The sequence below is a fragment of the Ochotona princeps genome, chromosome 5 (assembly GCF_030435755.1).
Source record: "Ochotona princeps isolate mOchPri1 chromosome 5, mOchPri1.hap1, whole genome shotgun sequence".
NCBI lineage: Eukaryota > Metazoa > Chordata > Mammalia > Lagomorpha > Ochotonidae > Ochotona > Ochotona princeps.
This window is the reverse complement of record NC_080836.1, coordinates 82,793,971-82,821,359: the sequence shown is the minus strand read 5'-3', so window position 1 is coordinate 82,821,359 and position 27,389 is coordinate 82,793,971. Positions and strand designations below refer to the sequence as shown.

Here is a 27,389-nt window from a genome sequence, read left to right as displayed (position 1 = left end):
GTTCAAATCCTCATTTCCTTTATTTTCAGCATCATAGCTCCAAATCTTCCCCAACTTACTCCGTGCAAAAGACTGATCGCCAAAGTGAAGACAACACACTCTGCTACCTTCCCCATCTTGTTGATCTTAGCTTCTGCGTGGTTCTTGTCCCATCCAGGACTCTGCCTGCCCTTGCTTGGGATTAGTACCTTTTCCCCCAGACAGCACCAAGGCTTATGCCGTTCCTTCTTCCAATGTTCACTCAAATCAACTTCTTGATAAATTTTTCCCATTAAAATAGCATTCTGAAACACTACCTATCCTATCCTTTTTCCTGCTATATTTTCATCTGAATTGTATCATCTTCTAAGATTAAGTATTTTGGGAATCCAGCATGCTGACAGATGACAGCAAGCAAGGAGACTGGCTGTGGTGACTTGCACACACTTGCACGCGGGCCCTGGGCAGATGGGTAGGGACTACTCCACTGGAAGACTGGGCTCAGAAACCCATGCACTTCAGACAGGGGAGCTGTCGATTGCTCAGGCAAAAGGGTATGAGTATGTGTGGGAGAAGTCACAGGTAAGGAATGACTTTTGAGGGACTTCCACCAACCCTGTACTTGCAGGTAAACAAGGAGGCTGAGACCAGGTAGTTTGGAAGAGGAAAACCAGAGGACCTTTCTGAGTCATACCAATGTACCTGGCAACACGAAGGACCTGAACTGGATTAGCTAGCACCAACCACCACCATAGGCGTGTACAAGAGCCCAACGGGGATGCATCATGGACCAGACTAATCTGTTGTATATGCTGGCACATGCAAAAACCAGGGCTGTAGGCACGTCTGGTGGGGTTATATGGGGTCACCCCAATTAAGCTATAGTTCTCTCTGGTGTGAGCAAGGGCCAGCTCTGTGGCACACTGGGTTGGGCTTGGCCATAACACCCTTCAGTTTGCATAGGACATGGGGCTGAGGCTAGAACTGACTAGGCAAATACAATCACCAATGCATGCATAGGCTTATGTAGTTGATGGACTGAACCAGACCCTGTACTGGCTGGCACATACAAGTTAAATCTAGGGTCACCATTGGCGAGGTTTCTTGGAGGGGAGAGAGTGGCTCCCCAATTGGACCACTAGAGTCAAAACTACAGCCACAGGGAAAATCATATGATTTGTGGTCCTATCTTAGAATGCATGTATTGGGACTGGGCCTCCTCGACTGCTGATGTCCATGCAGTGGATAGTCTGCCCAGGTGCATAAGGGGGACATGACTGCCCAATTAGGCCTGCAAAGGATGTCAAGTGCCACATAAGAGGATGGAGAGTAGAATAAGTCAGACAACTGTCCTGGCAACTTTGGCAGCAAGGGTCTGGGTGAGTGGATGCACTGGGGTGGACTCTGTCAGTCAAAGGACTCTGGAAGGATTTTCTCAACTGTGAAGCAATGAGATCAACAGCATCTCAGAACTATTAAAATCACTCAAGCAATACCATCAGAACATTCTTCTCCACATTGGGGTTTCTAAGATAACATCAAGTGGACATCCCCAACACCTGATGTAGTTTGGCAGCTACGAGCAATCCCCTCCCTTTCCTTCCCCCACTCCCACCCTAGATACACGGAGGAAAGAAAAGAAAAGGAAAACTGGAAGCACTTGTCTGACCCATTACTTGGCCCTCCCCACCCTAATCAGTGGTCCTCATGGGCGTGCATCCTTTTCAACTATGTAAATGACATCAAAAATAAAATATTTTTAATTTGCATATAATTTTTTAAAAACAAGAATAATTGTTTTGGGGGCTGGCACCAGGGTCTCATAGGCTAATCCTTCATCTGCAGCACCAGCATGCCATGTGACTGCTGGTTCATGTCCCAGCTGCTCCACTTTCCCTCTAGCCCCATGTTTATGGCCTGGGAAGCAGCAGAGGACGGCCCAAGTCCCTGGGACTCTGTACCACCAAAAGGAGACCTGGAAGAAGCTTCTGCATAATGGCTTTGGATCGGCTCAGCTCTGATCATTGTAGCCATTTAGGGAGTAAAACAATGGATTAAAGATCTTTCTCTCTCTGTCTCCTCTCTAGCTCTGCCTTTAAAAAAAAAAAGTGTTTTAAAAGTATTGTTTTGTTAAGCCAAGACGTGAGAATAATCTTGAGCATGGGTTTTTTTTTTTTTTTCTGTCTACTTTATGTCTCATTTTAGCCACATTCCTGGAACAAAAACTAGCACTCAGCTGGGGCGTCACACAATTTTCAATGCCAATACTTCACTCTTCAAGACTCCTTTCCATCAGCCACGTATTTTCTTCCAGGAAAAGAGCCTAGCAGCTATGTCTTACCCAACTCTCCAAAGACCGATGCTTGTAATAAGTGCTGTATTTGTTTTCCATTGCTACAAGAAAAAAAAGATTTTAATGCCACAAACTTAACAGCTCATATTTATCTTCTCAGCATTTCTGTAGTTCAGAAGTCTGATGGTCTTGGCTGCAGGTTTACTTGCAGGCTCTCGGGTCCATAACCAGGGGCTAAGCAGGGTTCCTCCCCTTTTTTGGAGTCTCTGGTGGGGAGAATCCACTTCTTGCTCATTCAGGTTGTTGGAAGAGTCAGTTCCTTGCAGCCGTGGAACTGGGGCTCCCACTTCCTTTCTGGCTACTGATCATCAGCAAGAGGTCATTCACAACTTCTAGAAGTTTCTAACACTCCTCAATTCATGGCCACCACCACCCTGAAGTAGGTAAGTCAAGTGCAGTCCTTTTCACAGTTTGAATCCTCCTTTTGCCATCCTTTGTGACCACAGCCTCTGACTAACTGTTAGAGCCTTTGAATTCTACTTTCAAATATGCAAGTGCTTACACTGGGCCCCTCCAGACTACCCAGAACAACTCCCCAGTTTAAGTTCCATAATCTTAATATTATCTGCTAAATCTCCTTTTTATTGTTTTTTTAACTTTTTAATTGACACATAAAAATTGAACATATCTTGGGAGTCTCAGCATACACAAATAGAACACCTGCTTTTAGGGCATAGACATCTCTGAATTGCCAGCATTCTGGGCCCGGCAGCGTGGCCTAGTGGCTAAAATGCTCGGCTTGAATGTGCCGGGATCCCATATGGGCACCGGTTCTAATCCCAGCAGCCCCACTTCCCATCCAGCTCCCTGCTTGTGCCCTGGGAAAGCAGTCAGTCGAGGATGGCCCAAAGCCTTGGGTTCCTGCACCCGTGTGGGAGACCCAGAAGAGCTCCTGGCTCCTGGCTTCAGATTGGCACAGTACCGGCCATTGTGGTCACTTGGGGAGTTAATCATCGAACAGACGATCTTTCTCTCTATCTCTCCTTCTCTCTGTACATCTGACTTTACAATAAAAATAAATAAATCTTAAAAAAAAAAAAGAGCCAGCATTCTGCCACCACAAGTACTATCCTTTGTAACTCTCAAATTTCTTAGTGACTGATGACACTAAACATAATCTAGGGTGTTTTTCTAGGCAGTATGTAAGACTTGAAGTGTTTTGTTGGGCTTTGAATACTCCGCATAACAGAACCCCACACAAACATTGATCTCTGTGGAAAAGAATTCGCCATAAACCTGAAATTAACCTCTTAGTGTCCATAATATCACAAGGAAATAACTATTTGATTTTCTCTGTGGATTGGTGGGACACTTAATCAAGAAAATGTCTACCCTCACGTACTGGTCTTACACACAAGAATGTGTTCTGAGAAGCAGCCTCACTACGCTCCGCACTTTGCGTATCTGAGACAACACAGGGACTTACCACAGCGGCTCCTGCTGAAGGTGCACAGCCTCCCCTACCTCACTGTCCTCTATTCCTGTTCATTTGTTTCTTTTCCTTCTTGTTTATACAGAGGGCAATAATTGGTGTCTCCCAAGAACTTGGCCTACACAAAGGTCCATGTCTTGAAAGCAATCCATACAATTTCCTATCCATTTACTTTGTCATTAATAAGTCATATGCCTTTGCACATCTGGATTGGACAAACCAACACTGCACATGCACACAGGAAATACTGTGCCATCTGCATAAACTGGACCTGAACATATAACTGTAACCCCACTAAAATACATGCTGCAATGTTCTGTGCTATTTCCTGCAATAGTTGGTCACATGATGTAATGAAGTCTCCATAATAGATGAGAATCCAGCAAACAGTTTATTCTATAATTATTCAGTTTTAAGACTTTGACAGAGTTGAACTGGCACTGTGGTACAGTGGCATAAGCTGCAAATTGCAATGCCATTTTCTTATTTTGGAGTGTTCAAGTTCCAACAGTATGCTCTTGTTTCAGCTCCTGGAATAACAGCAGAATATGAACTGATAATGTAACTGGGAAAATAGCAGAATATGGAATGAATACTTGAATTCCTGCCAATCCATGAGGAAGACTCAGACAGAGTTCTGAGCTCCTGGCTTTGTTCTGTCTTTGTTTGTTTGTTTTGGTTTGGTTTGGTTTTTGCTACCATATAGAGGGTGAATGCAAAATCTCTCTCTCCCTTTGTTTATTTTTGTGTTTCTCCCTCTTCCCCCTCTTTCTCTCATTCTGTCTTTTAACTAAGAAATAATCTCTTAAAAAAAACTGTTACAGGAAAGATTTTTTTTCTCATGCTCTAAACAGGACCTTTTCTAACTCTCTACAAAAATCATCCCTTACACATACACATGCAGACATGAACCTCAAACCAGAAAAACACTGCACGCTCAAATTATATTTGTGTGGATCTTACTGGTTCTCTGGTGGCTCTTTCACAAAGAGAATGACAATATGAACAAAAGGTTGAAAAGGTTGGGAAAGCCATGATTTCACACTTAAAATACAGAGATATTAATTAGCATCTTCTCTTTGACTGCCATGTCAGTAAATACTTCACTATTTAGCAAGAAACTAATTAATTGCCTAATGATTCACCAATCTCTCTTTAATAAATTAATGCCATTAACAGTAATCCTGTAGTTCTTTGCGTATGCTAGAACAAAGTAATTGCTAGATGTAGCTCTCTAAATCACTTATTTACAAAGAATAATATGAAAGTTACAGAATTTAACCCCTAAGATACTCATAGGGATATACAACCATATTTTTAAGGGAAGTTATGGCCAATAATATTTTGGGTTTTTTAAATGTTAGACAAGTTTTATAACTAAGTATCTTCCTTTATATTTTCCTTTCTTTCCTAAACACCAGGGAAATTTTTATGTTATATATATTATAATTATTTTTCAGAAATAACACAAAGCACTATACCCCCACAACTTAGAATTGACAATTAGTAATGTTTTATAACTTTTATTTCCTCTAACTTATAATTTGCTATCATTTTAAACTAAACTGTAGACAACACCTCACTCCTAAATACTGTGATATGTATCTTTCAATTTTAAAATGAAATTTATTGAATTAGCTAGTGAATTCAAACGGTCATGCTGGTTTTTACAATTTAAAAGTGAATCGAATTTATATATTACCAGACATTTTCATTGAAAGGTAGATCAAAACTCAACTAACTTTAATTCAGTTTGTATGGGGAAGGATCTCAAGTGTTTCATTTCTTTAGGTATTTCTCCATCTACATATTTCATGATTCATGACTCATGACTCAGATGAGCTTATATTTCACTGATTTATTCTTTGACATGCCATTCACAGGATGATGACACATTCACACTTACCACTGCCCATCCTATTCCCTCTACAGCAACAGTCTTGCAGTTTCCACATCTAATTCGCCTTTGATTTGAAGATGAAATAATTAGCCTTCCAGGAAGCCTTTCCTGATCTTTCCCTGATTAATCAAAATGCTATCAAGATTGCCTTGGTTTGCAGATCTCTGTTGCTAAAATTGCACAGCATCCTGAAAGATATCATGTTCCCTTCCAAACCCTTCAACCACACAGGCCAAGACTGGAATCTTACTGTTTGTCAGTGTTTACTACAAAACAAAACTTTGTAGGTGCCTGAGAACATTGACTGAACTGTTAAAAGGACATTGAAGGGGTTAGACCAGATAATCACCAAGAAAATCTTCCAGCTCAAAATTTCTTCTATTTAATTGTTTAATTATTTAGAGATTTTTTTTAATCTTTCACCATACAGTTCCATGGGCACAGGGATTCCCCCTTCCACCCTCGCAGTCACGTTTTCCCCACTATTTTCCACCATATTATTACAATAGTATAATTCTTCAGCAACAGTCATTAAGTCCAACATTCTGCTATCTAAGTGTACTTCTCTCTGTAAATCTGCCTTTCCAGTAAAAATAAATAAATCTTTTTTAAAACAGTTGGGATAAAGGAAGTAGGGGAATAAGTGAGAGAATCTGGTAAAACTAGAAACCCAGACAAGACTGTAGAACTAAATTTATCGTGTGCATGCCAATAATCACAACAATGTAACTGGGCTCTCCTCTTCAGTTAACAAGATTAGCATTAATTAGAAAGAGGCTCATATGTGTCCTATTTATAAAATATGCCCCCAAAACACAAGTATACAGGAAGGTTTCTTCAAAAGGATGAGGAAATATTAGGTGTTCTTTTTCACTCACTATAGGGTTTTAATTTTGCAAGATAAAAATTTTCTGGGGAGTAATTGCACAACAATACAAATACTTTTGAAAGTATTGAACAATGCACTAAAAATTGATGGAATACTAAATTTATTGTTGTGTGCATTCACCATAATTAGAACATTCTTTACTTATTCTTTTATTTTTATTTTTTAGTCTTTTATGATACCGTTCCATTGGCTCTGGGATTTCCCTTTCTCTCCTCCCTAAGTCCCCTTTCCCCCCACACTAATCTCCCCCATATTATTACAAAAATAAGTCCCTCATAAAAAGTTGTAAGTTCATAATTTGAGCATTTTAAAGGAGAAACATGGGCGTAGCACGATAGCCTAGGTTGCCTTGCAACCACCAGGATCCTGGCTACAGATCAGGTCAACTCCTTCCAGTCATTCCCTTGGGGAGTGAACCAGAAGAAGGAAGATCTTTCTCTCTGTCTCTCCTTATCTCTGTCAGATCTGCCTTTCATGTAAAAAAAAATAAATAAGTTTTTAATAAAAAGAAAGAGAATCATGCAAAGCAAATACCAAATGGAAGAGAAAAAATGTGTTGTTTATTAAATGTTATTGTCAATGTGATAATTTTATATCAGACATTCTTAATGTTTAAAGCAAGAGCATCTATCAATAAAGAAGTATGTTTCATATTGGTGAAAGCCATAATTCACAAAAAATATGACATTACTAAACTTTTATAAACCTAATAACTTTTTTCAAAAAACATAAAAAAATAAATGCTTCAATGAGAAACTAAAATATCACCATGTTAAAATGCTTTAAGATATTTATAGCTGAAGATAGGATAGTTAAAGCACATTGAAAGAATCACTATGAGTACAATGCATATGGACCCCACAGCTAATAAGCCCAATCAGATACCATAAAAACCAAACACTGTCATACATTCCTTTAAAGACCTAATAAACATTTATCAACTTTGATACAATGCAAGCCATTCTTGGTAACTAAAAAACTCAGTAGCATGCAAGCCACATTCTCTGATTATAACCAATCTGATAAATCAATCACAATGCATTTCATATCTAGAGTCCGATATGAAACATATCAAACTGCGTATTTTATCTCAGGAATAAAAATTTTAAAATAATGCTGTCTTTAGTTAATTGAGAATTTGGAGAAATTCAAACAGATATTAACTCTTTTCCTTTGGAAATAATTGAAAACTGATAAAGTTTCAGACAAGGGAATAAAATCATGATTTAATTAACAAATAAGTTTCTTGAGTTATTTATTAACAAATAAATATTACTTGGATGTGTATAAATGGACTGACTTAGCACTGCTCTGAATTGGACTTACAACCTAAAGCTGCTGCCAATAAAGGCAGGGCCCCTTCTTCCGAGGACACTGCGTGGTACAGTGTTAACCAACATGCATGCTCTCTGCAGGCAGACGGATCCCAAAGCGTGGCCCAAGGATGAGGCTGATATGCCTAGGTTTAGCTGATGTTCCCAAACTCACTTCCAAGTCACTGCTTCCATGGGGAGCGAAAACCAAGGAGGGAAGGAGATGAAAAAGCATGTTCTGATTTGATTATTGTGTGTGTAGCCCTTGTCCACTTCCTTGTTGAAAATTGGTCTTTCTGTTTTTCTTTTTGTCAAATGCTTTATTTAGATGAGCTTTAAGACTGTGATTACAACGTAAATTGAAAGTAGGCTATCAAAAAAAAAGTAGAACAATAAGAAAAGAAAAAGGAAGGAATGCTGGAGATAAACAAATAAAATCATCCTCTTAGAATTATAATTTGATACTCTGCTGGCTCTGTCTTCAGACCAGAGAGGGTCTCCCTAAGTAGCCGTTGAACTTGACTGGACTATAAGATGCTGGAATCTATGCTTGGTATATGCTTGCAATGAATGAATCTCAACTGAACTTAAACTGTGGTTATGCAACAAGGTGGAGGAATCCGCCATGGGGGGAGGGTTTGGGGAGGGGTGGGAAGAATCCCAATACCTATGTAACTGTGTCACATAATAAAAAAAAAAATTAATGAATAAAAAAATTTTAAAAAACACACATTAATCTGTTCTGCTTATATTAATAAACAAAACATAAAAAGCTGAAAAAGAGATGGAAAGAGTGCTATTCTGTGAAACATCCCTCTCCAAGGAAACATGGGCTGACAGACAAGCACTTCTGTAACAACAAATAGGGAGATAAATCTGCATTATGATGAGGAACACAGGAGAACAGAAAAATTCCCTTTCCCACCGTTACCTCCTTCCTGGAGCTGTGCTGTGATGTTGCGTTCACACTGTACTTTGGCTTTCATCATAAGCACAATCTGCTCCTCGATCGTAACAGTGCCAGAGGAATCCAGCTGTACAAATGAGCAAACCACAAGCAGGTTCAGCATCAAGTATAAGTCATGACATAAGCCTTCATTAGTTCATCTCCTAATCTTTTAAAATAAACTTTGATGCTAGGTTATTTGGAGTAGTCCTTCATTAGAATCAAAATTCCATTTCCATCCATGTAAAAGATCTTAAAGAAATCATTCATGTACCAGATCAGTGTGAAAAAAAAAAAACAAAGATCCATGCTAGAAATGTGTGGAAATGTTTAATGTAGTTACTTTAAAAAAAACTTTGAGGGCCCAGCGGCGTGGCCTAACGGCTAAAGTCCTCGCCTTGAACGCCCCGGGATCCCATTTTGGCGACGGTTCTAATCCCAGCAGCTCCACTTCCCATCCAGCTCCCTGCTTGTGGCCTGGGAAAGCACTCAAGAACGGCCCAAGTATTTGGGACCCTGCACCCGCGTGGGAGACCTGGAAGAGGTTCCTGGTTCCCGGCTTCGGATTGGCGCAGCAACGGCCCGTTGCGGCTCACTTGAGGAGTGAACCATCGGATGGAAGATCTTCCTCTCTGTCTCTCCTCCTCTCTGTATATCCGGCTTTCCAATAATAATAAAATCTTAAAAAAAAAAAAACTTTGAAAAAAAACCCTGGAATGTTATAGAGACCAATATTTTGTTAATTCTTTAAAACAGCCAAAGCACATAGAGAAATGAATTAAAACACTACATTTAAGTCTTCCATAAAACTACCAATGAAATGTGGGGAGAGAGGAGGAACCACTCAATATCTTCTTACTTTTTAAAATTTTTATATTTTAAAACTTAAAATATAAAGGAAACAAATTTCATGTATTTTAGATAAACTGTTTTAAGATCATAATGATACTTGCCACCCTCCCTTCTCTTTCTTCTTTACTTTTTTCAAACTTTTAAAGGAGCCCTTAAACTGTTTTTGGTGGTCCATGTATTCTATTTCTCTTTTTTGTTTTATTATTATGACTATTATTATTATTCAATGATAGTTTTGGGGGGATACCCCCTTCACCTTCACTTCCTCCTTCCCTCCCCATTTTATCAACTACACACCAATTTCTCCTATGTTATTACAAGAGTATAGTTCTTCAACAACAGTCACAAGTCCAATATTCTAATAACTAAGTGTGTCATGGCATTGTATATACTGTCAATGATGGAAAACCTAGTATCATATTGACAAGGTATATTTAACAGCTTCATTGGGAGTTCTCCTTTTATTTGGGAATAGAGATGCATACTGCAACTTATCTTCACTTTAATTTGGCAGGGTAGGAGGATACAAAATTAATGAACACAAATTGAATGTACTAGAATACACAAATAACTCCATGGCTGAGAAATAATCACAATTTCTTTTAAAATAGCATAAGTACCTTGGAATAAACCTAACAAAAGATATGGAAGGCCTCTGATGAAAATTATAAAACATTAAAACACGAAATAGCAAACATCAAAAGATGAAGAAATTTACCATGTTTCTGGATTGGCAGGACCAACCTCATCAAAATGCCAAAATTCATCTGGAAACAAGAGGTTCACGAATAGTCAATGCTATCCTGGACAATAAAAATAAAGCTTGAGGAATCACAACTGAGACCTCAAGACACTGATAATCAAAACAGTCTGTTACATTGTAGGAGGACATTGTGACTGTAGAAGGTCAGTGAGCACAGGATTACAGTTGTTTGGATATTTGGAGGAGAATAACCAAATGGCTACCTTTTGTATACCTGATGAGATATCATTTGTATAAGAACAGTTGAGTGGAAAGTAATATACAAGAGAAAAGGACTTCCAAACAAAGGCATAGAAACAGTTGATGGTTTTGTTGATGAACTAAGTATCTCTACCCTAATCCTGTATGGCCCTTAGTGTATAAAGTTTGATGCCACTAATAAACTACGGCTTTTGACCATCAGTCAGGGTCCAGGTGTTATTATCGGCTCCATGCACCAAGTCCATCGCTGCGGGACAGCGACATTACATAAGCAAATAAGAAGATCAATGGGCCAGAATAGAAATCCTAGAAGGGAGCCCACACATGTACAGTCAACCAATCCAACAGAACTGAAAACAACCAATGGAAAAAGTTGGGCTTCTCAACAAATACTGTTGAGACAATTGGATATCAGCCTGCAGAAGTAAGAAAAAAGACCCTCATCTGTTACTTCATTTAAAAAATTAACTCTAAATCTGTTGAGTGCCTTACTGGTGAAAAGATTTAACTGGCTAATCTCATCAATCCATTTTGTACAATTAGTAAGCATCATCTCTGCCCATGAGATATTTATTAAAAATGTCATGTAAATCCTCTTATTTTTGTATCATAGTGTCAAATAGCAGTAAAATAAACATGTTAAGATCCTTAATCTACTGCTATGTTTCACTGTAAAATTTACCTTTGTTAAAATTTGCTTCTGTTCAAATTTGTTGAGATTGCACGTAAAAGTATCCTAATATTACTTTGGCTGGTGTTTTCTAATTACTGTATAATATTTTGGGAATGTAAATTTTATTTACTACAGTTAAGCATGTGCCATTTGTTTTTCTTGCTCAGGTTTTGTAATTTGATTGAATGTTTTTATTATAGTTTAATAAATGTTTGCTTTATTTAAAAAAAAAATAAATAAAATAAAATAAAATAAAATGTCCAGTTTGTTTTTCAATTTCAAAAAAAATAAAAAAATAAAAAATTAACTCTAAATCTGCACCCAGAAACAGTCAAACTGTAGAAGAAAATAGAGGAAGCATTCCATAAGATATAAGTATTGGCACAGACTCCCTAGAAAAGTCCAAAATCACAGGCATTCAAAACCAAAATAAACAAAGGGACTATATCAAACTAAGAAGTTCCGTACAGCAAAGGAAACAATCAATAAAGCAAAGAAGCAACCAACAGAATGGAAGAAAAGCTTTGCACACTACAAAACAGATAAGAGACTAATATTCAGGATTCATAAAGAACTTCAGAAACTCAACAACAGCAAAACACACAACCCTGTGAAGAAATAGATGAAAGGAAATGAGCAGGTATTTTTCTAAAGAACAAATTAAAATGGCTAATATTCATATGAAAAAATACTCTGGCTCCATAGCTATTAAGAAAAATACAAATAAAAACCAGTCAATAACTTTGAGCTCTGGTTTATTCATCTATGAGATAAACAATACTTTAGAGTCTATTGTCTTTATACCTAAATGCTAAGACTCAACAATATTAAGATATGCACCAATGGATCTATCATTCATGCCATTGTTGGCTAATATTTTATAGAAAAAATAAGGTGCTTCATAGTATAGTAAGAGTTTTTATTTTCAGATAGTTCATGTAGTATATTTTCTTCAAATAAAAATATTCTCATGAGCAATTTCATATTAAAAAAATATCAGGAAAGGCAACTAAAAAATCACACTGCCTCAGTAATTGGACCTGTTCTTTATACACAATCGTACTCTGAAAATCATAGAACTTTTCAAAACAATTTCAGAAAACACTGTTATACAGAGATGTATGAAAGCATTTAATAAGACCTCATCATCACGTTGGTGCTTCTTTCTTTGGGACATCTTTCACTACATGTTTTGACATATAACAAATACTTGCTGAGTCAAACCACCTAGATTTGGTTTTAATATTCATAATGAGAAGGAAAATTTTCAATTGGAACTTTTTTCAAACATTATTTCTGTATGTATCTATTTATTTGAAAAGGAGAGAGAGAGAGACTTCCCAAATGGCTACACTAGACAGCCAAGAGCCAGGAGATTCACCCAGGTGTCCCATGTGGGTTCAGGAATCCAAGCACTTGGGTCATTTGTTGCTATTTTAAGCACATTGACAAGGAGATGAATCAGAAGTGCAACAGCAGCTAGAACTCAAACTCGCACCCATGTGGAACTAGCAGATTAACTCACTATACTACAATGACTCCCCAATAGGAAAAGTTTAAGTTCAATTGAATACATTTTAAATGTGATGTATTACTCACAAGTATTCAGTCATGACTGCATAAAATGTAGATTCTTAGGCTGCACACCAGATACAGCAAATCAGAATTTATAAACAAAAGTGGAGACTGGAAATTACCACAAAAACCTGTCTGGGTTAGTCCTATCATATTCTATTTGAGTCAGCAGCTCTCAGTCAAGAGAAGTAGTCAGGGCCAACATGGTGGCATACTATCCTAAGATTCTGCCTGTGCAGCCAGCATCCCACATGGGAACCAATTTGTGTCCTGGCTGTTTCAGTTAGGATCTAGCTCCCTACTAATGCACCTGGAAAAGCAGCAGAAGATGGACCAAGTTCTTGGGACCCTGCTTCAATGTGGGAGACCAAAAAGAAGCTTCCAGGCTTCTAGTTTCAGATAGGCCCAGCTCTGGCCATTATGGCCATTTAGGGAATGAATCAGCAAATGAAAGATCTCTCTCTCTCTCTCTCTCTCTCTCTCTCTCTCTCTCTTCTCTCTCTCTCTCTCTCTGTCTGTCTCTCTCTTTCTTCTTCTTCTTCTTCTTCTTCTCTTTAGATCTGCCTTTCAAATAAAAATAAATAAATCTAAAGAATGAATTCACTTCCAATTCTTAAAGGTAGCTATCAAAACTTTTGCAACTATATTTTTAAACAACCATAATTTCACAAAGTTGATCATTTAGTTTCTAAAAAAATACTAAGCACATGTCTTCTATAGATTTGTTAACAATAATAAGGTTGAAAAAGACTGGATGGTATAGGGTGAAGACAGGTTTAAACCGATGGAGAATAATTAGCCAGGGTGATGCAGAGAGGAGAGATTTCAGGAAATAGGAGAGGACGGACTGATAACAGAGGGGTCCTGGGGACCCACAGACACTGGGAATCAGCAGAAGCAACAGAGTAGTGTTACAGTGACCAGATACTCCAGAGGAAGTCAGCTGTTGGCAATCGGTGATAGCAGCTCAACTGATGACCAGGTGGGGAGTTCACCAAGAGATCAGGATGGGAACCAAGGCAAAGAACTGTCCTTCCCATTGATTTGCTTGATCTGACAATGAGCAGAGACGGAGTAGCAGATCCCAAATGGCATTGCAGGAACAGGGTAGATTTCATAGCCCAAACCCCACTAGTGCCACTTCGGGAGCCATTTTGTGTACTGTAACAAAAGCTGCAGCCCCAGAGTAATAACAATGAGCTATGCAGGCACTAAGCCAGGAGTGATCAGTTGTCATTTTGTGCACTTTGGCAAAGGCTGAGGGACCAAAGGGACAACAGTGAGCTGTGCATGTGCTAATCCAAGAGCAAAAGCAATCCTGGTTCACTGCATCACGTTGGTCCCATAGGGAAATCAGTACCAACCTGGCATTTTATAGATTCCAACCAAAATAGGTCCCGGTGGCCCTCAGACCTAAAAGCCAGCAGGTTCCGGCAAGACCAGAACCCAGTGAATTAGGACAGCTGGTGTCTCCATTATCCCGGGCATTGTTCAAGACGCAAGTGGGAGAGAGACTGTGCAGTCTAGGGTGTGGCTACAGCATAGCATCACAGGGATGAAGAGTGGTAAGACAGGAGCTGTGGATACAGAGACTGTGGTAGAAGCCTAGCACGAGAAGCTGGGACTGAAATTTGCTAGAGGGAATGGCACAAGAACCAGATACCAAAAACAAAAAAATAAAATTGACCTGTAGAGCAGTAGGCAACACAGCTTAAAAACCAGCCAGAGGGAGAGAAATCTGTTCATCAGAATAGCAGTGTCCAAGAGCAAAAGATGAGACAGAAGCACAATGAATATTACTTAAGCCTCCCCCACAAAGAAGCAATAGTGGACCTTAATACCCCATTAACATTAATGGACAGATTGATGAGACAAAAACTGAGCAAGGAAACAAGAGAACTCACCCAGACACTAGAGTAATGGACTTGATATCTACAGACCCTTTCGTCCTATAGACTAAGAATATATCTTTTTTTCATCAGTACATGGAACTGTCTCCAGAATTGACCATGCTATAGGTCAAAAAGTAAGCCTCAGCAAATTTTAAAAAATCAAAATTATACCATGCATCTTCTCAGATCATCATGAAGTAAAACCGGAGACCAAGAGCTCAAAATACCAAAGAAAATATGCAAAGAGCTGGAGACTGAATAATATGCTGATAAATGAATAATGGGTTTTGAGAAAACCATAGGGGAAATTTAAAAATTGCTTGAAACAAATGAAGGCATCATCACAACAAATCAAAACTTGTGGGATATCACTGAGATCTGGAACGAGACAAGGCTGCCCACTATCCCCACTGCTATTCAATATAGTCCTAGAGGTACTTGCAGAAGCCATAAGACAAGACAAAGCAATCAAAGGAATTCAAATTGGAAATGAAGAAGTCAAGCTTTCAACTATTCGCAGACGACATGATTCTTTACATAGAAGAACCAAAAAACTCAATACAAAGACTCTTAGAACTCATATAAGAATTTGGCAGAGTGGCAGGATACAAGATAAATGAACAAAAATCAACAGCCATAGTGTATGCAAATGGCCGCAAGATGGAAGAAGATCTAACCAACAAGCTACCATTCAAAATAACAGAGAAAAGCATGAAATGTCTGGGAATAAATTTAACCAAAAGCGTAGAAGACCTTTATGAAGGAAATTACAAAACACTCAAAAAACAAATAGAACAAGACCTCGAAAGATGGAACAACATCCCATGCTCCTGGATAGGCAAAATTAATATCATCAAAATGTCTATACTACCAAAAGCAATATATACATTCAATGCAATCCCAATCAAATTACTCAAAACATTCTTCATCGAACTGGAAAAAATGATACACAGATTCATCTGGAAACACAAAAAACCACGGATAGCCAGAACCACTCTGAAGAACAGGAACTTAACAGGGGGAATCACAGTACCGGATCTATGGACATACTATAGGGCAGTGGTCATCAAAACAGCCTGGTACTGGCACAAAGATAGAGAGGAAGATCAGTGGAACAGAATAGAAACAACAGATGGAAACCCACACAGAACAGTCAATTAATCTTTGACAAAAAGACAGACAACAATCCAAGCAAATGGGAAGGTCTGTTCCATAAATGCTGTTGGGACAACTGGTTGATAGCCTGCAGAAACAAAAAGATAGACCCACATCTCTCACCATACACCAAGATCGAATCTAAATGGATAAAAGACCTAAACCTACATCTAGAAACCTTCAAACTTTTGGAAGAAAATGTTGGAAACACACTGCAACACTTAGGGGTAGGCCCTCACTTCCTAAAAAAGACTCCAAAAGCAGTAGAAATCGAGACCAAAATAAACAACTGGGACCTCATCAAACTAAGAAGCTTCTGTACAGCTAGAGAAACAATCAACAAAGTAAAAAAACAACCTACAGAATGGGAGAAGATCTTTGCACACTACATAGGAGATAGAGGGCTAATCTCCAGAATATACGAAGATATCCAGAGAAACCAAAACACCAGAACAAACAAACTGCTCAAGAAATGGGCACGGGAAATGGGCACACATTTCACAAAAGAACAAACCCAAATGGCAAACAAGCATATGAAAAAATGCTCAAGTTCCCTGGCAATAAGGGAAATCCAAATGAAGACAACAATGAGGTACCACCTAACTCCAGTAAAGATGGCACACATACATAATACCATCAACACTTGCTGGCGAGGATGTGGGGAAAAGGGAACCCTACTCCACTGCTGGTGGGACTGCAGACTTGTACAGCCTCTATGGGAATCAGTTTGGCGAATACTCAAACAACTGAAAATCAACATACCATATGATCCAGCAATAGCACTCCTAGGGTTATATCCAAAACATCTCCTACACAAGAAAACAACATGCACGCCTATGTTCATAGCAGCACAATCTACAATCGCAAAAACCTGGAAGCAGCCAAAAGGCCCATCAATAGAAGACTGGATAAGAAAGCTATGGTTCATCTACTCTATGGAATACTACTCAGCTATTAAAAAAAACGAAATGCAGTTCTTTGTGGTCAAATGGGCCTGACTGGAATCCATCATGCTAAGAGAAATGAACCAATCCCAAAAGGTTAAATACCACATGTTTGCCTTAATCTGAGATGAAAAGATGACAACTTGGAAGATAGTACCTGGATATTGTAATATTAGTGCAATCTCTAACAACCTGTATCCAATGCAATAAGATAATGCGATATAATCTATAAACCAACAATTAATGTCAGAATACTTAAGATCTACATCGAAAAACTGTAAAACCTACTATACCCTCAATATGCTATGTTAACCTGAAATGGGGAGGGAGTGCAGGGAAATCTTTCAGGACCATAAAAAAAGTGAGAAAAAAGTACAATATAGCCTATCAAGATCAAATCTGGTAATTCATAGACAACAGACTCAAAGCGGCACTAAACAACAGTAAAACTACTATACCAATGCATGAGGGGGGAACCGGCTGCGATCCTGACAACCTCTTAACGGGAGGTCATGTGCGTGGAGCAGGGGGGCACTCCAGAGTGGAGCAGGTGGTAAGGAGGAAGCTTGGATCCCAACCATGAAGACTCCCAGACCTTCACCGCAAACTATTAATACGAGCAACAAAGACTATATCCCAACTGCCAAGGAGGCCACAGGGAATTGGATGCCCTCGGAGGCCGAGTACTCTGAGGTCACCCACCCCCAACCGGAGCTTCCGCAGGGGACGGAAGAAGTCCAAACACTACCGTGCAGAAACCAACGTCATCAGAAAGACAACCAGAAGCCCTGAGCGGTCCGCAGAAACAGAAGAACAATAAATGTCCTTCAGGACCAGGGAGGAAAGCTTTCTCTGGTCTGAGCCTGGCTCCACCTCTGGACCTCCACCCTCCCTCGCAATGACCATCGGGATCACTTCGAAAACCACTCACAGCAAACAAACAATCATACAAACTAAAAAAACCTAAAATAAATAGACAAACAACAGAAAGTAGAGCTTGAAATCTGACAGGAAAGAGCTGGCGTGGATTGCCTCATGCCTCGCTGGGTGGGACACAAAGATTAGTCACTCCTCACCATGGTGTTGAGGATTTTCCTGCACACCCCCCCCCAAAAAAAAAAATGTTCTGCACCTTAAATGTCGACAAATGTCTTGTTAGAGTTACAAGCCAGTCTAGATTATCCTAAAATCTGCCAAGATCAGCAAAACTATACTTCAACACAACAAATGGCTAAATACTAAAATGAAATAGACACGAGACAGCTGAATGGTACCTTATAGCCATTTTAAGGTATATAGCAGCCAGTCCTGTATATGAAGTAAAACTGAAATGTCAATGAGCTAATCATAGGTTGTGGTTAGGACTTGCTTTTTTTTTTCTAACGTACTAGTTACTCAAACCATTTCAATTCCATAATATTGCAAACTGCTGTTGATGTTATATTGGGACTCTCAATTGACTGGGATGATATCCTACCAGCTCTAACTTCGGACCAGAAATGGTCTCCCCAAGAAACTGTTCAACCCATCTGGACAATAAGTAGCTGGACTCTATGCTTGGTATATGTTTGCAAGGAAAGAATCTTGATTGAATTTGAACTGTAATACTGCATCAAACACATGGATAAGAGGAAGAGACAACAAGTATCAACTGAAAAATAAGGTCCTTTGAGGTTCATTTCTCCTTCCAAAAGGACCATTATCACTCCAAGGCTCTTTTAAATATTAACTCAAACTTACATCTTAAAATTCTGAGCACCACATCTTTTGGAAAATATGCGCAGGTGTTTCGTTGTATTTGCATTTCCCATGATTATTACATTGTCTGGGACAGGAAAAACACTTGAGGTACTTTCGAATTTGAATTGTCATGAGTTGTGTTGAGTTGCTGCAGTGGGTGGTTGTTTGGATAAGGTTATCACTGATTTTCCCATATCTAATCAAAATGCAAGCCTCCCTTTGCTTTCTACCTAAAATTTACCTACTATGTAATTAACTACAGAAAATGAATATGCAAACTGCTTCAGAATTAGAAAATATAAACAAAGTGGTGCATTTTAATTGACATGAAGAAATCTTAAAATGTTTAAACAAATTATTAAACTTGCAAAAAATTCTTAACACGTATATCTTAATTTTCAGGTACCATAGCCTTCTCAAAAATGAAGGAATGGTGAGGGCAAGGCATGATGAGGGCAAGAACCTTTGGTGTTGTACCTTGTTCACAGTCTATCCCCACTGCGGCTTGGCATTTCTTGCTACACAATTACTTTAACGAGGAATGGAAGAATGTTAGACAGACAATCAGTGCCAAAACGCTGATTGGATTTTTGCATAAAGTTGTGGTGAAGATTAAAGAAAGTAATGTATAAAGAGTACAGTGAGCACTATGCAAGTGTGGCCATGATTACTGCTCTTATCATAAATCCTATATTCTTATCACTGTCTAAATACAGTTGGCCAAAGTAAACAGTGAAGGAGCAGAAAGGAAAAAAAAAGTGTTGAACATCAGAAAATTTTGGCAGACATCCAGGAGACTTTCCCATTCCCAACTGAAGACAAATCATTTACACTGTGCAAATACGAAAGTGAAAGACAAACAATACATAACAAAAGGAAGAGAAAATTAAACAGCCACTGCAGGAAGAAAGGCAGAAGTCGAGAGCCAAGGGAGAGAGCTCTCCCTAGTGACTATCTCCTCGTCCCCTGTAGAGTAGGACGACTTAAGAGGCAAGGGCCATGCCCTAGTCTCTCTGAGAGTCAATACAATACAAGGAAGTTGTAGTCCATTGCAGTTTGCTTGAATTGAAAATGAGAAGATCTAAGGAAGGAGAAATGTAATTATTGATTTTTCCTTGTATTTCCTGAATAGTTTTTGCTCAGTCACCTTCCTGCTCTGTGCTGAGTGTGCTGGTCTGAATGAGAAGCAGTGAACATATTTACACTACAAACATTTGGTGAGACTTCCCCTTTGGTAGGACACTATCTAGGGCAACTATGGCAGAACATACATATAAAGCAATTCCGAAGCACAGAGCTAGCCCTCAGATAGGTCAGAAAATACAACATGGTTCTTCATGATGTAACTGTCATAAGTAGCAAAACTCAGTATATTCACGAACAAAGTGTTATTACTAATACATTGTCAACATTGTAGAAAATGCAGTATGCTGTGTCTTTAATGTCGGTTTTAAATGACTTTTTTTGAAGCTGTAGGAAAAGTTCTACAAGTCTACTCAATTTGTGTTCCAGTTTCTACAAGCCTCAAAGCTAATTAATCAACATGAAAATGGTCTTAAGTTTCACTTATACAACTTTCAAAGTACTGTGTTACAGACTTCATCCTCTAAGGAAAAATAATGTTAGACTATACAGTGAAAGAAGTTTATCTTGGCGCTCAGTACATGCATAAATGTTTTCCTCAAGTCATTTCCTAGAAGTGTAGGTGGATGGATAAGCAAGCATACACATATCTTGCCCACAAAAAATGGTTTATAAGCATTGTCAAACAATCTACGCTGAGAGAAAAAACATATATACTTAAAAATTTTTGTCACTGGAGCTGGCCCAAGTATGTTAAGAAAGTGGAAAGTACCATAAGTTATTCAAAATTAACAGCTCATTCACAATTTCATATAAATGACTGCATAAAGGAGATAGAGCTTGCTTTCAGGAATTTTAATTATACAAGCAAATCTATTCCAATCTCGTCACCTTAATATTGGTCAGAAAGCAGTCAACAAATTTTTGTCTGTTCTAAAGTGTGCTAATTTTTAATCAACGTGTATTTTATTATCAACATGAATATTTTAGCTATTAAATTATATGAATACAATATATAATAACATTTACTCTATGAGCTTGCAAATACCCATCATGGTTTTAAAAAGTATCGTCTAACATACACTGTGAAAAACTGACCAAGAATCACTTTTTAAAAAAATAGAGAATCACTTCTTAACCAATATTCTTTGTATGCACAAATAATCACATGGCTGAGAAAAAACTTGTATGATCAGTCCCATTCATAATAGTTTCAAAAAATGTAAATGTCTTGGAATAAATTTAAGCAAGGGTGTGAGGGACCTCTACAATAAAAACTATACAACATTAAAGCTAATGCAATGTAATGTAATAAGACAAACAATAATAGATACAGATATTGTGACTACTCAGTAATATGTTTTGTAGACAATAATACATGAAATCATATTTTCTATATTAACAATAACTAGTTAGAAAATATAACAGAAATTATAATGATAGTGATGATGACAGCAATGTTTACAAACATGATGATGACTAATATTCATGGCAAACAAACTGGGATAGGCAGTCCTTAGTGCTTCTTCAAGGTTATACACATTAAACACACCAATGAATGCATTTTGGCATTTGGCTATCCCCATTTTTCAAATGAATAAGCAACCTTTTTGAGATGCTAAGTAACAAAGAACAGGAGATACAGATTCCACATTTCATTCTGACATAAAGGTCCCTAATTTTAACCACTTTGAAGAGCTCCCTAGCACTCCTCCGATCTATGATTCTCCTTCTTTAGGTTTTATTATCCAATGGAATAACTGTTAAGCTTCACCCTTAACCTGCTTCTTTACCATGAAGAGAGATCCCCTATTGGGTGGTGATGGCAAAAACCTTTCCTTTAAGACCTTCCTGAGGCCAGTGTTGTAATACAGCAGTGTGCTTTACCCTGTCTGGGACACTGGCATTCCATATGGTTGTCAGTTCAAACCCTGGCTGCCCCACTTCTGATCAAGCTCCCTGCTAATGCCCCTGGGAAAGCAGTAGAAGACGGCCCAAGTGCTTGGGCCCTTTTACCCATGTGGGAGACCGGGAGGAAACTCCTGGCTACTGGTTTCAGTCTGGCCCATCCCTGGATGTTGCAGACATTTGAGGCAAGAACCAGCAAGAGGGAAGATCTGTCTTCCTTCTGTCTCTGTAACTCTGCTTTCAAATAAATCAATCTTTTTAACCAAAAAAAAAAAATTTTTAAAGACCTTTTCTTCTGGCTTTTTCATAAACTCCATAATCCAAATTTCAATCATCTACTAGGTAGTTAAACCCAGTTTATCTAAGGGCGTAACTCACCAAGCCTGCCCTAACTACTCAGAGGAGTACATTTCCCAGGTCTCTTGCTTTTCAGCTTCCCCAGAGGACAGAGCAGTGGCTCTCCGGACTGCTGCAGCTACCTTTTGTTGAAATGAAGATAGACACTAATCAAATCCTCATTCATAAATGCAATATTATTACAGCTATCAAAACTCTAATAAAATAGCCAACTGCCAGTAGAAAGATGTTGGCATTTGAAGAAGAAAGATTAAGAAATAGCAGAAAGCGTTCTGCAGGCAGAAGGAGCAGCCTCACAAAATTCTCTCCCAGACACAGTGAGAGAAGCACCACACACACAAACACACACACACACGCTTACATTGGGTCCCAGTCAAGTTCAGAAGTAACCATCATCAAACAGTCATAGTACTGAAATTCTCCAATGAATCTTTAATGGAGGAGGGAGGAACTGATATTTTCACTGTCAGACCTTAAGGTCTTTGTTGGTGTATTCATAAATTTGAGACTGTCGAGTTCTGTGTGTAAAGGCTATCATTACCATGACTGTACGACTGAGGAAATGAGTGGAAGAGAGAGCACAAGCTTCCCACAGTCACACGGCCATGTCAAAATCTAAAGCGCAAGTCAGAGAAAACAAAGAAACAAAATAGAAGGAAAAGAAAAGACGTGGGGGAATTCCAACAGAATGACAGAACCAGTTGATGTTAAGACTGGAAAATAAATTGAACGCATGGATGTCAGCTGAACATGTTCTATTTTTATTCACCAAGAATTGAGGAAGTTCTGGAGAAATAAATCCTACTCTATCTGCATTGCCAACACAGCACCCGGCTCCCTTCCATCCCACTGCTCCTGGACTGCAGGGGCTGAAACACACCACAAGCAGCACCGCAGTCTCCTTGAAGCCCACCCTGAGGGAGCTGAGACTGCAAGCGACCCAGCTGTCAACAGGCAGGGAAACCATCCCAGGTGGAATCTCACAGTAAGCACAGCGCAGAGCTAACCAGCAGCTGAGCTCCAGTCTGGTTTTGCCAAGGCTGGTCCCCCACCTCCCACACTGGAGAACGGTTCTCATGAATCCACCAGCAGTGGCTTATTGGTAGCACCATCTGTGATCCATCCACACAATCTCCAATTAACACCAGAGATGAAGAGCCAGAATGTAAGTGTACTCGATTTACTGATGAACCTGATGTATCCTCTTTCAGCTCTGTGTCCCATTGCTATTTCTCTGCCTCCCACACACAGGCATTTACAGAAGATACACATGCACACACCTTTTGCCTAAGTATGTTTACACAATATGAATTACTGATCAAGTGCGTTTATTTTATGCACATAAACACATATCTCTGTGTGTGTGTGTGTGTGTGTGTGTATGTGTGTGTGATGTCTTATCCTGTTTTTACAGTCATATCTATTCTGGTTTACATGCATTTAAATGGTTTTTTATTGCAGCAAAATATCCCTACTTGAACACTTACATGACCTTCAGTACTCAACTCCATAGTATTAATGCAAAGACTGATATAGACCTGTGTGAGAATCCCTTGGGCTAGAAGTCCAGGCATGCTTATTGCTGCACTAGAGGGTACAGGGTACATGTATACGTAAGTGGTGCCCAACTGAGTTCTCCAATGAGGACACCAGCTGGGGGCATGCACTGTGGAAGGAGCAGTCCCAATGTGTCTCATGGCTACTCTAATGTAAGCTTTAACAGTACAGCATACGACCAATATCCCTCAGCCCCATTTTCTGACATAGGAGTATGAATGATTACAGTAGAATGAAATGAACAACTGGAGCGCTTAGCAGTTTTTGACATCTAACAAGTAAATAAGCATCATAATCAAGCATAATTTTCCTGCCCTTTAGGAGATGTCTGAGTTTCCAGTATTGTCCGAATCACCATACTAGGCGAGTAAAGCTCACCCTCCTCACTGCACAGATGGACAGGAGGACCAGAGAGATGGTGTCTTGCCCGGGGAGGTGAAGTGCTACTTGATGAGGAAAGCGAATGTGGCAGAATTTCAGGATCCCAGGCTAAACTCCTGCCCCTACATCAGAGTGTTCACAGCAGAGCTAGGACGTCACTGAAGCGACACTCAGTGACTACCAGAAAACACATCTGCTCTTCAGTATCTGCTCACACCTGCTACTGCACGGAGGCATGTTCCTGGAATGGATGGCATGAGTTTCCTGCGACTGTTCCCAGTGACTGAGGACTATTCATATCCATTTCTCAGCAAATGCTGTGTCACAGTCACACTCTTCCATGGCCACTGGGCCTTCACAAGGCAACTGAATCAGGACCAGCCCATTCTCCAGCCAAGCAGTGCCAATATGCTTCACCGATGTGAAATGACCAGGCGATCATCTCATCCAGGAGGTAGCCACGGAGGTGCAGCCTCCCAAGAAAGAACTTTCAAACATTTTCTCAGCTTTGGTGCAGGCCTGCCATCTTCTGCAGACTAGGATCTGGCCCTCCTGGCAAAGTCTGAGGATCCTCTGATGGGCGATCTTCACCACAGAGTTCTCCAAAGGTCTATCGGGTGCTTTTGCTGGAGTGAGGCCGTCTGTGTCCAGCCCTGCTTCTTCAACCTTGTCTCCATCACAGCATGATCCCTCACCCCTTAAACCTCCTGCACCCTTATCCCCACCTCCACCTGTCTCCAGCAGGACCCACTGGCACAGCAAACGAAAACACTGAACATTTCCATGAGTGGTCCTCATCACCATATGATAACGTGGCTTTAGGAAATGCGTTGATGAGCACCCCAATGATGCCTGAGGTGGAATGTATGCGATCTGAACTGTGAGTTCAGGCAAAAACAGCATGTTTACCAACCCCATCAAAAAGCAAGAGATCTTCAAAACAGTTGATCAGCTCTAGTTCTGTGTCATCTGCTTTGTGAAGTGATCTAACGTTTACTGGACAAAAACATGTATTCTACCAAAGCTCTGCCTTCCTGTGTTCTCTCAGGTGTTACAGCAATGTATCATACATTTTTAAATACATGAATTAGCCAAATGCATTCATCATTAAATGGGCACTCTAAAAATGTGAGTCAGGCTCATTTTTCACACATATCCTACATCTCAAAGTTGAGCTAATAAAACCATCAAGCGACCCACTACAGTAAAAAGTACCCAGAATATTTTTAGGCTTCCATTTACTTCCAAATTAATTTACCAGATTTCAGAATAGAGATTGACCATGACTTAAAATAAAAAGCAAATAATTACAAGTGGAACAATCTCCATCCAATATCACTTTTTGTAAGACAAAATAAAGTCAGAAAGTGTGTCAACATGTCATTGTAAATCACTTACCTTGATATTCAGATTTTATGTAAAGTACCAAGAAAGTTGACACATGTTATAAATTACAGACTGCCATTTTTCATAGTTCTTCATCTATAGACATAAGTAAAAGAATTTTAAAACAGGAATGTTCTCCCAGGAGTGGCTCTGCCACCAAAAGGCATCCTTGGTAGTGACAGCAGTATGTAGGGGGTTAGCGGAGAGCCAATGGCATTCTAACAGGTGAAGGACGAGGAATGGCAAACATTCCACAGTGTACAGGGCAAGGCCCACAGCCAACAGTCACAAGGCTTGGCATGCCAATAGCATCCAAGGTGGGAACCCCTGGCTTGAGGCTGCTCTAGGAAAACTACACGGTGCCTGACCGCTTCCGTGAAAGGAAAAGAAAACATCCTCCACACAATCCCATTGCAAATTTTTCTCCTTATTGCCTTGGAAAAAAACAATCTAGGAGGATGAATACAAAAAATGATTCATTTGTGCCTTACACAAGGCGGCAGCGATTTCAGCATCCATATAGGACCCAGGGACGTAAGAGGGACCTTTGCAGTCAGAGTTCTAAAGCTGTCATGTAAATTCATTGTCAAGTTCTAGAGACTGGTTTCTCACGTGAATACTGTGCTTTCTGTTACCTTGGTGACAGTTTAGTACACCTTGCTTTGAAGTCTCTGATGTTAATAGTATTAGTCAGTGTGCGATCCACGAACTCACGCTTCACAGTCTCGACCTCCGTGACACATCCTAGTCACACACCAGGTAAAGCTCAGAATTTAACAATGCACCCGTTTCCTGGAAGAAATCCCTTTAACATAGTAACGCATGCCTAGCCTACAAGAGATAGGCCTTTCGAAATTGAACCTTTGAGAATAATTTAAATCAAACTGGTCTCATGAAATCCAAGAACAAAGTACAGTAATAAGTTTAGATCCTATCAGTACATAAACCTCATTTTCTGATACTTCAGGAGTCGGGACTCCATTTGACGGTCCACCTGCGCCCTCTGCTGCACAGTCGAGGAATAGCCTATTCATTTTAAATCCACACCCACTCCTACAAGCATCTCCTCAGCTCTTCTGAAAAGAGGGCTGCAAACCCGGCGTTTACATGATTCTCAAAGAAAAAAAAAGGGAACAAATTGTTTTTTCCACATTAAATGCATTCCGTTGGAAACTTATGCCCCCAAAACATCTCTAAATGACATTAACAGAACGAAAACAACACTGCTCATTCTCAACCTTAACAACTGAGCTGCGAAGAGCACGGTGTGCCTACTCTCCCTCCGAGGACCCTTGCGAGCCGCTCCTGTCAGAGAAAGCCGGCGAGGCACCTGTCCGACAGGGCTCACCCTTCACGCTGGAAGTTAAAGATCACAAACAGCGACGGGTAAATCGCCCCCAGGCAAGAACTACTTGGATTTAACTTAAAAGGAAACACGGGTCTGCGAGGAAGAAAAGTTCCTTTGCCTTCCAGCCTCGCCCTCCTGACCCAAGACTCCGCGGCCCGTGGGGTCTGCAGTTGCCACGACGCTGGGGCAAACCCTGCGGGTCCCGAGGTGGCTCTCGCCCGAGGCTCCTCGGTGCAGACCCACCGGCCGCCTGCCCGGCCCGGGTGCCCCGGGGCCCCCGCTCTTACCTGGGCTCCGATAAGGAGGCAGCTGCGGAGCAGCACCCACACCCAGAGATGTCGTGATGCCCCTGGCCAGGCCATTCCCGAACCCCAGTGAGGCGCGGGAAGCTCTTGGCGAGCCCGTGGGAAGCTTGCAGAGTCGCCAACTTTGCCGGCGCGGGGGTCAGAACTTGCGGGCCAGAAGCGGGGCGGTGAGCCCGGGGTTCGGAGGCCGAGGCCGCTCGGGGGTGCGAGTCCAGCCCGAGGCGCGCCGCCCCGTGGCTCGGCGCTGTGTGGCTCTTGCAGACCGGAGCACGGGCGCCCCGGGCTCGCCTCGCAGCCTCGCGCGCCCGCCGCGGGGAGGAGGCGGCGGGAAGGGGGCGGACTCTGAGCCCGAAATCAGGGCGCTCTGGGCGCCTCTGCGGGGGGCCCCCGCCCGAGACCTTCGTTCTCCTCCTTCAGTTCCCCGGGGTCCCTGGGAGCAGGGGTCCCTGGGTTCTGG

The 27,389-nt window shown here is 40.4% G+C and overlaps 1 protein-coding gene across 1 annotated transcript in view; it reads right to left on the bottom strand.

The window, feature by feature from the left end:
* The window catches only part of PTH2R (parathyroid hormone 2 receptor), a 91,039-nt gene extending 63,903 nt beyond the window's left edge, over positions 1-27,136 (bottom strand). Inside the window, exons 1-2 of the mRNA XM_012926579.2 lie at positions 26,915-27,136; positions 8,798-8,900 (exon numbers count right to left, since the gene is read on the bottom strand). Of these exons, the coding sequence (XP_012782033.2) occupies positions 8,798-8,900; positions 26,915-26,989 (178 nt within the window). The 5' untranslated portion in view covers positions 26,990-27,136. The remainder of the gene's footprint in view (positions 1-8,797; positions 8,901-26,914) is intronic.
* Between the last annotated feature and the right edge of the window lie 253 nt (positions 27,137-27,389).